Raw genomic sequence first — 13,377 nt, forward strand, 5'->3', positions numbered from 1 at the left:
CCAGGGGGTCCCATCAGTCTATGCTGCAGCACCTGGTGGCTTTCCCTTTCAGTGCTACAAGCGGAGCCATATTGGTCACCTGGCATGGCACCTGCAGGGCCGGTCGGCCTTGTCCCTTAGCCGGTGGGACCTCTTTGAGTACCAAAGGCCTCATAACTGGCTGGGAACCCCTGCCGCTGCCCAGAGTTGGGGGAGGGTCCTTGGTGGAGCTGGTGGGCCCAACCTCTGCAGTACCCTTATGAAGCTCCATAGTGGGCGCATGGCCTGACACAGGTCCTATGCCCGAGGCCCCTCTCTCTTTCAGTGCTGAGGGGGGGGGTCTTCTTTTCTTCAGCCTCTTCTTCAGCGCAGGTGAAACAGAATGGTGCAAGGCCGAAGTGCAGGGCATGGGTGACGTGGTGGAGGGTTCTGACACCAGACGAAGAGCCACCTCCATTAATAACGCCCTCAATTGGGTAGCCTGCTCTTTCTGGGTCCGTTAGTGAAAGTTCTTACAGATGCAGCACCTGTCTTTCCTATGGCCTTCAACCAGACACTTAAGACAGCTGTCGTGCGGATCACTGATTGGCATCGGCTTGCTGCATGACGCACATAGCTTGAACCAGGGAGTGGGGCAAAGTCCCCTCTTGACTAACACTATCAACTAACTATCTATGAAACTATGTACAACAACCAATAAACCAGTCAATGGATAACTGCTGCTGCTCTTGCAAGGCAAGGTGCTCCAACCAACTGTCACGGGCGGTAAGAAGGAACTGAGAGGGCGCAGGGCCGGCGGGCACTCCAGGGGGCACCACAAACAGCCCTACAGATACCTCTAAGGCAGAAATCTCTGACAACTGTGCTCATGGGCACACCTAAAATGCAATTGACATGAGCAAGCACTCGAAGAAGAAAAGTGATTAGCTACTACAGGGATTGGTTCTATATAAAATTCTGACTTAAAATAGACCTCCATATACAGATAGAAGCAAATAGTAATATTTGTCAGTGTTTGAAAGTGTAAATTTCAGGCCAAACGAATATTCTCTTCTGCTTTGAACTAGTTTTTTGGGGGCTTGGGGTTTTTTTGCATTTACCCTATCAACAATGATAGACAGAATCACTAGCGAGTGTCCCGTAAAGCACTTTCACATTAACAAGGCTTATTCAGAAGCAGAAGTATTATATGAACAGGTCAAAGGCCTGAAGAAGTCTGAAAAACAGGGTTTCAAACTGTTGACTTTTGCAGCATTTTGACCAGGACTCTGACTTGGACAGACAAAATGTAGTAAGACTTTTAGAAGGACGCACTCTCCTTCCCCATCCAACAATGATTTCAGAACCTCCAAAATACCCCCTGTATGGCCACAGAAGTTATTTTTTTAGTTTTGGAAGTTAATACAGCACAGAGCTGGGAGATTAAATGATGCCACATTCTCTTAAATAGTTCATAATCTCTGTGCCAACAGCTGTTTGGACATTTGTGGTTAGGAATCTTGCCATTAACAAAGATGTTTGATGTTCATTACATGACTGTTGCCCATTCACATTTGTGATCAACCGTTAAGATGGGAGTTTTGCCCACTTACAAGCCCACTTCAAAGGGAGATGGATCCAAGACAGACATACATGGAAAGACTATACAACACAAGTGCCATCTCTTGATATCCTCTTCCACCACTAGCACAAAGACTTGTGCATCACATATCGCTTCGCACTTGGTGATAACTATTGACATTTGTAGTTTGAACTTAAAAATACTTTGGTGGAGGAAAGAAATGTCAGGCCCTTACAACTTGCAATAATACATTCTGTATTAAAACAGAAATCCAGAAAATCTTTACAGGCAACTTGGCTTTGTAGACATTGTTTGTGAAGGCAAATCAGTAGTGAAGAAAAGGCACCAATTCAATATCAGACGGAAAGGTGGGTATTTGTGAGAACTGGACAAATGAATGCCTAACTCAAAGGGGTCAGAGACAGATTAGCCTCGTAGAACTGTCCATGTTATTTGCTGAGGAGGAGTGTCAACATATGTGAGCTGTGAAAGGGACGTATTTGGGTCTGAGCAGGAGAACTGATTAAAGGAGTTTACACGTACGATCAATGACTTTGTGTATTTCCTTGGTTTGCACTGGTGGTATATGTAGTCTAGCAACCTCAACCCAAAGTTAACATGCATTTTTGTGGTGTTGTGCACATATATGTATACACACCCACAAAAAAATCAGCGGAGATGATATCTATGTGACAAGTTTATCACATGATTAAAGTTTATCACACACTTCTGACCAACTTACCTGCTTTTCAGCTCACTAACTCATTTTCTTAGGACTTGCCCTGGAATTCTACTCCTCCAAGAAGTCTCAGTCTCTCTTTCCCACAGTTAATTTAACCTATCAGAGAAAGTTTTCATCCTTCTTTCCACCACAAGACATGGACTCCAACACCCTTGTGACACCACCATGAGACCCAGGGTGAGCAAGATTATGCCCCGAATCATAACAGTTTTTCCATAGATAAAAATATTACAACCTTAACTCTGTTATCCCATTGCCCTGCATGCCAGCTTGAGATAACCTGCATAACTAATCACTTCTGAGCAGTGTGGCCATCGCATGCTGATAAACTCTTTTTTTCATGCAACACCACATTAAGGTTTCTCTCGCTTTTTTCCCTTGAAGAATAGATTCCAAAAATATTTATCCAGTCACCTTTTAATACTGCTCCACAGTGGCATGGCACTCTACAGTGGAAAATATCCAGTTAGAAAGATAGAAGGGTTAGGTTAGCCCAACCTTGCACTGTTCTATTCACTCACATGCATGTAGCAAGTAATGTTTCTTGGGCAAGTTAAATGTGTTTATTTTCTAGTCATGGCAAGAGTGGGTAAATATAGAGTGTCTGGGCTGGTAAATTGTCACGAATATTTTGCAAGATTGATTAGAAATATATTTAAAAATCATATCTACATATGCATATATCCAATGCTTCTTTTCATCTTCAAATGAATCCACTGGAACATGAACTAACTTTCATTAATTCATTTTCTCTAGCCTTTGTAATGGCAAGATGACCTACAAAAATGGAATCTTTGCATTTTATTACAAACATCTTGCTTTACAAAATTTTATCTTATAAAGTATGGAAATTGAGCAAGACTTTTCTAAGGGAGGAGCCCTAGTTGTCTGACAGTATTAGACTGTATTCAGAGATCCACACAACAGTTTGGGAGAACTAACATTTAAGTAACAAACTTTCACTGAACTATCTAGGTGTTTTTTACTCTCCTTCTCCTGATAAGGGTGGTATACATTCATACATCTCCAGGGTTAATTTTTTTGCTCAATTCCTTAAATAGCATTCTTTCTAAATGTGAGTCACAGAGCTCTTTGTCTTTCTTCAGGAGTCATTTCAGAATGTTAGATTTTACTGAATTTGATGCCAATAATTATTAGTACTTTAGAAACTTTCTGTACACAGTTTTGAAGCATTTAGATTAAGGCTGTCAAGAGATTTAAAAAAATAATCATGATTAATTGCGCTGTTAAACAACAACAGAATACCATTTATTTGAAATATTTTTGGATGTTTACTACATTTTCAAATATATTAATTTCAATTACAATACAGAATACAAAGTGTACAGTGCTCACTTTATATTTATTTTATTACAAATATTTACACTGTAAAAAACAAAAAAAATTGTATTTTTCAATTCACCTCATACAAGTACTGCAGTGCAATCTCTTTACCATGAAAGTTGAACTTATAAATATAGAATTATGTAAAAAAAAAAAAACAAAAAAAACCCCCACTGCATTAAAAATAAAGCAATGGAAAACTTTAGAGCCTACAAGTCCACTCAGTCCTACTTCTTGGTCAGCCAATCACTCAGACAAACAAGTTTGGTTACAATTTGCAGGAGATAATGCTGCCTGCTTCTTGTTTACGATGTCAGCTGAAAGTGAGAACAGGCATTCACATGTCACTGTTGTAGCTGGTGTTGCACGACATTTACATGCCAGATGTGCTAAAGAGTCATGTGTCCCTTCATGCTTCAGCCACCATTCCAGAGAACATGCTTCCATGCTGATGATAGGTTCTGCCTGATAACGATCCAAAGCAGTGTGGACTGATGCATGTTCATTTTCATCATCTGAGTCAGATGCCACCAGCAGAAGGTTGATTTTCTTTTTTGGTGGTTTGGGTTCTGTAGTTATAGCATCACAGTGTTGCTCTTTTAAGACTTCTAAAAACATGCTCCACACCACGTCCCTCTTAGATTTTGGAAGGCATTTCTGATTCTTAAGCCTTGGGTCAAATGCTGTTGCTTTTTTTAGAAATCTAACATTGCTACCTTCTTCGCGTTTAGTCAAATCTGCTGTGAAAGTGTTCTTAAAACAAGCGTGCTGGGTCATCATCTGAGACTGCTATAACATGAAATATATGGCAGAATGTGGGTAAAACAGAGCAGGAGACATACAATTCTCCCCCCAAGGAGTATAGTCACAAATTTTATTGACACATTATTTTTTTAATGAGCATCATCAGCATGGAAGCATGTCCTCTGGAATGGTGGCCGAAGCATGAAGGGACATATGAATCTTTAGCACATCTGGCATATAAATATCTTGCAATGCTGGCTACAAAAGTGCCATGTGAACGCATGTTCTCACTTTCTGGTGACATTGTAAATAAGAAGCAGGCAGCAGTATCTCCTTGCAATATAAACAAACTTGTTTGTCTTAGCAATTGGCAGAATAAGAAGTAGGACTGAGTGGACTTGTAGGCTCTAAAGTTTTACACTGTTTTGTTGTTGAGTGTAGTTATGTAACCAAAAAAAAAATATCTGCCTTTGTAAGTTACACTTTCACAATAAAGAGATTGTACTTCAGTACTTCTATGAGGTGAATTGAAAAATACTATTTCTTTTATCATTTTTACAGTACATATATTTGTAATAAAAATAATAATATAAAGTGAGCATTGTGCACTTTGTATTCTGTGTTGTAATTGGAATCAATATTGAAAATGTAGAAAAACATCCAAAAATATTTAATAAATTTCAATTGGTATTCTATTGTTATAAGTGCGATTTATCACGATTAATTTTTTTCATTGCGGTTAATTTTTTTGAGTTAACTGTGATTAATTGACAGCCCTAATTTAGAGCAATAATTTATTGCCTTGCATAAATTACAAAGAACTCATCTGTCCTCTTTTTCAATGGATGTGTGTTGTGGGGGTTTTTTAAACTAATTTTATGTTTTCAGGTGCAAGTTTCCCTTCATTGTGAAAGAATGAGTGACCAGTAAAACCAGGTCCTCTATTAATCTACAGTGCTGATAGCTTCAAAGTTAGTTTTTTCACACCATGCAGCTAATCATGACCTCAACCTTTATCTGAAGAACTATCCTATATGTGAAGAGTTCGGAGGTAATTTATACCTCTCTTCCTGTGGAACAGATTGTCTTGGCAGTCATCCCAGTTCATTTGGGAGTCCATTTCCATTAAAAAAAAAACAACTGTTTGCAATGTGCTCTGTACTAGTTAAATCCAACTCATTATGACTCACTTCAGCCAGAAAATTAAAATGGGACAGGGAAGAGAGTATAGATTAAATGAATGGCTCATTGATTACCCTCCTACATCATGGTTCCCAATCTCTAACCTCATTAAGATCAGTTGATATCAGACAACCAGAGACTTTATCTTTGTCATTTAGTTTTCATTATGTATTTTTTCTGAGCAGACATTTCAAGGAACAATGTACCAAGGGCTGTGGTGGACTCTCCATCACTGGCAATTTTTAAATCAAGATTGGATGTTTTTCGGAGAGATCTGCGCTAGGAATTATTTTGGGGAAGTTCTATGGCCTGTGTTATACAGGAAATCACAATGGTCCCTTCTGGCCTTGGAATCTATGACTGACCTGATCCTACCAGGTTCTGAACACCTCGATGAAGTACTGAGCACTCGCTATTCCAGGGGTCTCAAATTCAAATGATCACGTGGGCCACATGAGGACTAGTACATTGGCCCAAGGGCAGCACTGACCCCCCACCGCTGTCCTGGCCCCGTCCCAACTCCACCCTTCCGTGAGGCCCCGCACCTGCCCCACCTCTTCCCAGGGGGTGCAGGAGAGGTGCAGGGTGTGTCAGGGGCTCAGGGCAGGAGGTTGAGGTGCAGGAGGGGTGCAGGATGCATCAGGGGGCTCAGGGCAGGGGGTCAGAGTGCAGGGTGGGTCAGGGTGCAGGAGGGGTGTAGGGTGCAGGAGGGGGCTCAGGGCAGGGAGTTTGGGTGCAGGAGAGGTTCGGAGTGGGTCCAGTCCAGTACACACCAGGGGCAGGCTGGGAACGGGGAACCGTGGCCAATGGGAGCTTCGGGGGAGGTACCTGGAGGAGCGGCCAGAGCAACACACAAACCCCTGTGCTCCCCCTCCCCCAGGTCCCGGCCGCTTCCTAGAGCGGCGCAGGGGCAGGGCAGGCAGGGAGGGAGCCTGCCCTGCCCCCGGTGCGCACCGTGCCGGAGCTGCTCTAGGTAAATACTGGGGGGACAGGGGCACTGCAGGGAGCTAGCGGGCAGCAGAAAATAACCCCGCGGGCCGCATGTTTGAGACCCCTGCTCTATTCCCATAGCTTCTGCTGACATTATCATCCGAAGCTTCAGCTAGTGAAAAAACAATTACAGTTAAGTGACATGATGCTCTGACAAGCGCATCCTCACAATTATTCTTCCTAGAGCGGAATGTTGTCTCAGTGCACAAACAGTGGCTGTTGGGAAGGGACAGGGATTGCCCTGGGATTGTGCAGATAGTTTATGTAATCAGTATACTGAAAAAAATAGGTCAGAAAGATTTTTATTATGTACAGGTACATAAAAAAGTAAACCAAAATGCTTTTGCAACTTTTTGAGCAAATTAGAGGTACCTCACTGTGTTAATTAATATAATAATTGCCCGAGCAATAAAAAAAAACCAACAACTTTACACGGTAGCTCAAATAAAAACAGCAAATTTCAGATCCAATAATACTATTACCATTATATCCAGATTTTAGTCTAAGCAGAGGGCATTTTTAAGCTTCTATTTTAGCTACCACAAAGGTCCACTTTTAAGTCTCCTTAAGAAAACAGCATGGAAACAGACCAATCAAGTGGTGTTTTTATGTATGAAAGAACATGGCTGAGTCTGCTGGAGCAGCACAGACCAAAGGTGGATTGAGAGAGCAAATCTTGCACAGGAGAAAACAGGTAGAGATCTGTCTGGCAGCGCATTGAGAAATCACTTATTCTGCAAAAAGAAGGTGTTTGTCCTAAGAAGAGAGTGAAAGCCACTTCAGGGCCGGTGTAAAAGTGACTGTTAAGGGGAGGGAGCTTACAGAGTTCTGGAAAAGCTTCTGGAATTAAAAAGTGAAACTGAAGATTTCAAAAGTTGAATTAATCCTTCATTTCCAGTATACTCAGTAAATGCTTGAACTGCAACCTTTAGAATCTTGGTGACAACATTTAACCTTTTAAAAAGAAATAAAAGTCTTATCAGCGGTGAAAAACTCATAAAACACGAAGAAGGTCCAACGTTATCCTTGATCGAGGGATATCAATATTGAGTACTTTAACTTCCACTCTTTCTCCAGGGCCCAACCCAAGACTTCTTCTCTTCTTGGCTTTAGAAAGTTTTGTTTCTGTTATGTTCCGAATTGGAATCAATCCTGACTTACCAACACCAATATCAACAAAAACTCCAAAGAGAGTAGCATTCTCTACTTTTCCAGTCAGAACAGTGCCAATGCTCAAGTCTTCAAGACAAACTATGCTTCTCTTGAAATCAGGTTTCTCAAAATCTGTCATAAAAAACAAGAGATGAAAATCAAGTTTCTGAAATAAGATACTGGAAAGACAACAGTACAATTAAACTTGTGCTGTGGATCACCTCTAATAGGCAGCCTCCTACTTTCGGAAACTAACTGAAAGTTTTCAGAGTAGCAGCTGTGTTAGTCTGTATCCATAAAAAGAAAAGGCGGACTTGTGGCATCTTAGAGACTAACAAATTTATTAGAGCATAAGTTTTCGTGAGCATCCGATGAAGTGAGCTGTAGCTCACGAAAGCTTATGCTCAAATAAATTGGTTAGTCTCTAACGTGCCACAAGTACTCCTTTTCTTTTTGCGAATACAGACTAACACGGCTGTTACTCTGAAATTAGTCTCGAAGGTAACTGAAAGTAGCTCCAGGATTTCCAATACATTTTCATTTGGCTTTCATATAAGCATCACCTCTACCAGGCAATGGATTTTCTTCTATTTTGCTAACCCCTTGGCTGGTCACTTAAAACAGTTTATACTATATGGAGAACCAGGTATAGTGAAACCTATGGCAAGAGGCTACCGCAAGAGACCAACAAAAATTGATTGCCTGATAGGGTTTTTAACTAATGGCTACATAGTGTACTGAAAGCCCTGTAAGCATTTGCCTGGGAGAAGGGTTTTCTCTTACAGGTGATTCTTAGCACAGATTTATAATCATACACACGGTTATATTTTAGTGTACATAATTGTACATAGTAAAGTGAGTACTCAGTTGAGGTAGTCTGGTGATACCACTAAGCAAAAGGAAAGTCACTCAAATAGCTTATTCATACCCCCATGCCTCAGAGATGGCCCTATATGCTCTCTACTCATTTATACCAGTTTGACATCAGTGTAATTCCACTAACTTCAAGGGAGTCACTCCTCATTTGCACTGATGAGAGTGGAGAAGCAAACACATATACTTTTAAATGCACAATGTTGGTATTCAAGCCTATATAGTAGAGTATGTGGGAATGGATAGGACTTTTTTTTTCTCCTATTACTTACTTCTCAATTGTTGATCCCTCACCAAAACCTCTTTCCTTTTGTGCCAGCCTTGATACCTGCCCTTCTGCCCTCCCCTACAGCTGTCTTTCCTCTTCCTGATGCACTAAGCTTGTTAGTTTAGCAGAAGTAATATACTCAATTTACCAGAGAGATTCTAAATTTCACAAAAGTTAGACTGGGATTTTAACTTGTTTTCCCCTTTGTCTTTTAAAAAATAAAACACAAGTTCAAGGCCTAAAGCCAAAGCTCACTGAATGGGAGTCTGTGCGACTGCTGTGCATTTGGATCAGGCCCTAAGGTATTACCCAGATTGGTGGTGGCATCAGTAGACCCTGAATGACATTGAAGTTTCCACTGAAGGAATGCACCTAATTACTTGACTCCAAATCAGTTAATCCTTTTGTAATATTACACTGCGCAGAGGTATTTCAATGCAAAAAGAAACTAAATAGCTGCTCAGGTCACTGGCAGGGATGAGACTGGGAGAAGCCATGGGAACCATTTAATGTTTAAAATGCTGCTTTTTGTTCCAGCCTGGCATGACCCAGGTCTGCAGATTGTCCACTGTTACCTGAACAGCCATTTAACTGCTGCTCTAAGTTAGCTCCTTTGTGCAAAACTCTGATATTTACTCCCCGGGGAGTACCTTGGTTACTAGAACATTTAAAAATAGATATTTTTTAAATCATCTTTCTAGTTCCCATCCCCAAATAGTTTTTCCTGTTTCACAGTCCGTTAAACTCATTGAGAAGCATTAAGCAGCCAACAACAGAGTATTTCAATTCAAACTGAGGGGAGCACTTTAGAAAACTAAACTACAAGGAACAAGATATAACAAACTGAGGAAATGGGAAGTTAATAGTAATGAATATAAATCAGAAGCTAGGAATTGTTGAAAATTGATTAAGGAAGCAGAGAGACAAGGAGAAATCTATGGCCAGCAGAGGTAAGGAAAAGAAGAAGGAGTTTTTAATGTATATCAGGAACAAAAGGAATCCTAACAATGTTGCTGATCCATTATTAAATGGAAATGGTAGGAGTATTAATAATAATGCAGAAAAGAAATAAATGATGTAGTTATATCATTTAACACTCTTTCCATTCCAGTAGCCTCTCAGGAGGATGTTAAACAGTAGATACTGAAGTGAGACATTTTTAAATCAGCCGGTCCAGATACCTTGCATCCAAGAATTTTAAAAGAGCTGGCTGAGGAGCAACCTGGACTGTAAATATTGATTTTCAAAAAGACTTTGAACAATAGGGAAGTTCCAGAAGACTTTAAGAAAGCTAATGCTGTGCTAATATTTAAAAAGGGTAAACGGGATGATCTGGGTAACTATAGGCCTCTCAGTCTGACATTGATCCCAGGCAAGATAATGGAGAGACAGATATGGGACTTGATTAATCAGGTATTAAAGGAGGGTGATGAAGTTAATGAATCAACAATGGTTTATGGAAAACAGATTCAGTCAAATTAATGTGATCTTTTCTGATGGGATTACAAGTTTGGTAGATAAAGATAATAGTATTGATGTCATATACTTAAACTTCTGTAAAGCGTTTGATTTGGTATTGCATGACATTTTTATTAAAAAAACTAGAAAGATAAAAAATTAACATGGCACATATTAAATGGATTAAAAATGGTTAACAGATAGATCTCAAAATGTAACTTTAAACAGGGAATAATCAATTAACGGGTACGTTTCTAGTGGCGTCCCATAGGGATTGGTTGTTGGCCCCATACTGTTTAACATTTTTGTTAATGACCTGGAAGAAAACAAAATCATCACAGATAGTTTGCTGATGACATAAAAATTGGGAGAATGGTGAATAGTGAAGAGGACAGCTCACTGACACAGAGAAATCTGAATTGCTTGGTAAACTGGCAATAGCAATCCAGCTTTTTAATATGGCTAAATGTAAATATATACATCTAGGAATACTGGCCATACTTACAAGACAGGGAATTCTATCCTGGGAAGCAGTGACTCTGAAAAAGATTTGGGGATCATAATGGATAATCAACTGAACATGAACTCCTAGTGTGATGCTGTGGCCAAAAGGGCAAATGCAATCCTTCAATGCATAATAAGGGGAATCTTGAGAAGGAGCAGATAGCTTATTTTACCTCTACATTTGCCACTGGTGTGACCATTTCTGGAATATTGTGTCCCGTTCTGGCACCCACAACTCAAAAAGGATGTTGATAAATTGGAGAGAATTCAGGGAAGAGCAATGAGAAGGATTAGAAAACATGTCTCATAGTGCAAGACTCAAGGAGCTCAGTTTATTTAGCTTAACAAAGAGAAGGTTAAGGCGTGACTTGATCACTGTCTATAAGTACCTACATGGGGAGCAAAATTAAACAGTAGCAAGCCTCCAGGACCAGGTGACTGTCAGATAGCTAATGTAAGGCTGATTTTTACAAAAGGCTCCAGAGGCAATCCTGGTAATTACAGATCACTAAGCCTAACTTCAGTACCAGGCAAATTAGTTGAAAATGTAGAACAGAGTTATCAGACACATAGATGAACGCAATATTTTGGGGAAGAGTTTTTGTAAAGGAAAATCATGCCTCACTAATATAGCAGAATTTTTTGAGGTCAACAAACTTGTGGACAAGGGTGATCCAGTGGAAATAGTGTGCTTGGACTATCCGAAAGCCTTTGACAAGCTCCCTCACCAAAGGCTTTTAAGCAGAGTAAGTTGTCATGGGATAAAAGGGAAGGTCCTCTCATGGAACAGTAACTGGTTAAAAGATAGTAAACAAGGGTAGGAATAAATGGTCAGTTTTCACAGTGGCGAGAGGTAAAGAGTGGATTTCCCCAAGGATCTGTACTGGGACTGGTGCTGTTCAACATATTGATAAATAATCTGGTACAAGGGGTAAACAGTGAGAAGGCAAAGTTTGCAAATGATACAAAACTACTCAAAATAATTAAGTCCAAAGCTGACTGCAAAGAGTTACAAAAGGATCTCATAAAACTGGGTGACTGTGCAACAAAACAGCAGATTAAGTTCAATGTTAAAAATTGAAAGTAATGCACATTGGAAAACATAATCCCAAGTATATATACAAAATGTTGAGGTCTAAATTAGCTTTTACCATTCAAGAAAGAGATCTTGGTGTCATCATGAATAGTTCTCTGAAAACATCTGCTCAATATGCAGTGACAGTCAAAAAAGCTAATAGAAGGTTAGGAACCATTAGGAAAGGGATAGATAATAAGACAGAAAATATCATAATGCCACTATATAAATCCATGTTACGCCCACACCTTGAATACTGAATGCAGTTCTGGTCGCTCCATCTCAAAAAAAGATAGGTTAGAATTGGAAAAAGTACAGAAAAGGACAACAAAAATTATTAAGGAAATGGAACAGCTTCTGTATGAGAAGAAGTTAAAAAAACGGGGACTGTTCAACTTAGAAAAGAGACGACTAAGGGGGGATGTGATAGAGGTCTGTAAAATCATGAATGGTGTAGATAAAGAGAATAGGGAAGTGTTATATACCCTTCACATAACACAAGAACCAAGGGTCACTCAATGAAATCAATAGAAAGTACTTTTTCACACAACGCACAGTCAACCTGTGAAATTGATTGCCATGGGATGCTGTGAAACCTGGGTTTAACCTGGGTTAAAAAAATTTAGGTAAGTTCATGAAGGATAGGTCCATCAATGGCTATTAGCCAAGATGGTCAGAAACACAAGCACACGCTCCCCATGTGTCCCTAAACAGCTTACTGCCAGAAGCTGGAAGCGTAGGACAGGGGATGGATCACTTGATAAATTGCCCTATTCTGCTCATTCCTTGTGACGCATCCGCTATTGTCAGAAGACAGGATACTAGGCTTGATGGACCACCTGTGTGACCCAGTATGGCCATTCTTATGTTCTTAAGGCATACATTTTTAACAATAGGCTAGTTCAGTTCAAAACATTTTAACAATGGGTTAGTTCAGTTCAAAACAAACAAAATCCCTGTATGTATTAAGAAAACCATTTCTGAGCACGATTGCTACTAGCACAGTTTCCAGGCATAGGCATTGTCTACAACAGATTGTTCCAAAAATCTTCCGCCATTATACTACCACTGGTGCATTCAAATTTGAATGTTTGCATTAAGAACAGTCATTTATTTTGGTGTTGACTAACACAATGTATTTTTATGTTTATTGCTAGATAGTCCATTTCACTGAAAATTAGACATTAGAGGTCTAGAATTAAATTACTACATGATAGGAAATGGGTTTCCAGAATCATTAGTGGGCTGCATTTATAAATAACTATAATGAAGCAATGAAGCAAAACAATGAAGGTTGAGAGAGTGGAAATGTATTTTTCTCTTTAAGCATCAGTCTACTATTTATTATTACATGCCTGTATTTTTCTTGCCTACCTTTATCTCTTGCAATTGTGAGAGGATAGAGCATATCCACTGTAAGGTTCATTGAACAACTGCACCTCCTGATATATCCCTCTCCTTTCCTACTCCTTCCTCACTCTCCCGCACCCTAAACTGTTTTGCAC

At 39.9% G+C, this 13,377-nt stretch overlaps 1 protein-coding gene across 1 annotated transcript in view; it reads right to left on the minus strand.

Annotated features, from left to right (window-relative positions):
• Window positions 1-6,850: 6,850 nt before the first annotated feature.
• The window catches only part of SRBD1 (S1 RNA binding domain 1), a 227,030-nt gene continuing 220,503 nt past the window's right edge, over window positions 6,851-13,377 (minus strand). Inside the window, exon 23 of the mRNA XM_073339107.2 lies at window positions 6,851-7,826. Coding sequence (XP_073195208.1) covers window positions 7,537-7,826 — 290 coding nt within the window. The 3' untranslated portion in view covers window positions 6,851-7,536. The remainder of the gene's footprint in view (window positions 7,827-13,377) is intronic.

The sequence above is a fragment of the Lepidochelys kempii genome, chromosome 3 (genome assembly GCF_965140285.1).
Source record: "Lepidochelys kempii isolate rLepKem1 chromosome 3, rLepKem1.hap1, whole genome shotgun sequence".
Taxonomy (NCBI): domain Eukaryota; kingdom Metazoa; phylum Chordata; order Testudines; family Cheloniidae; genus Lepidochelys; species Lepidochelys kempii.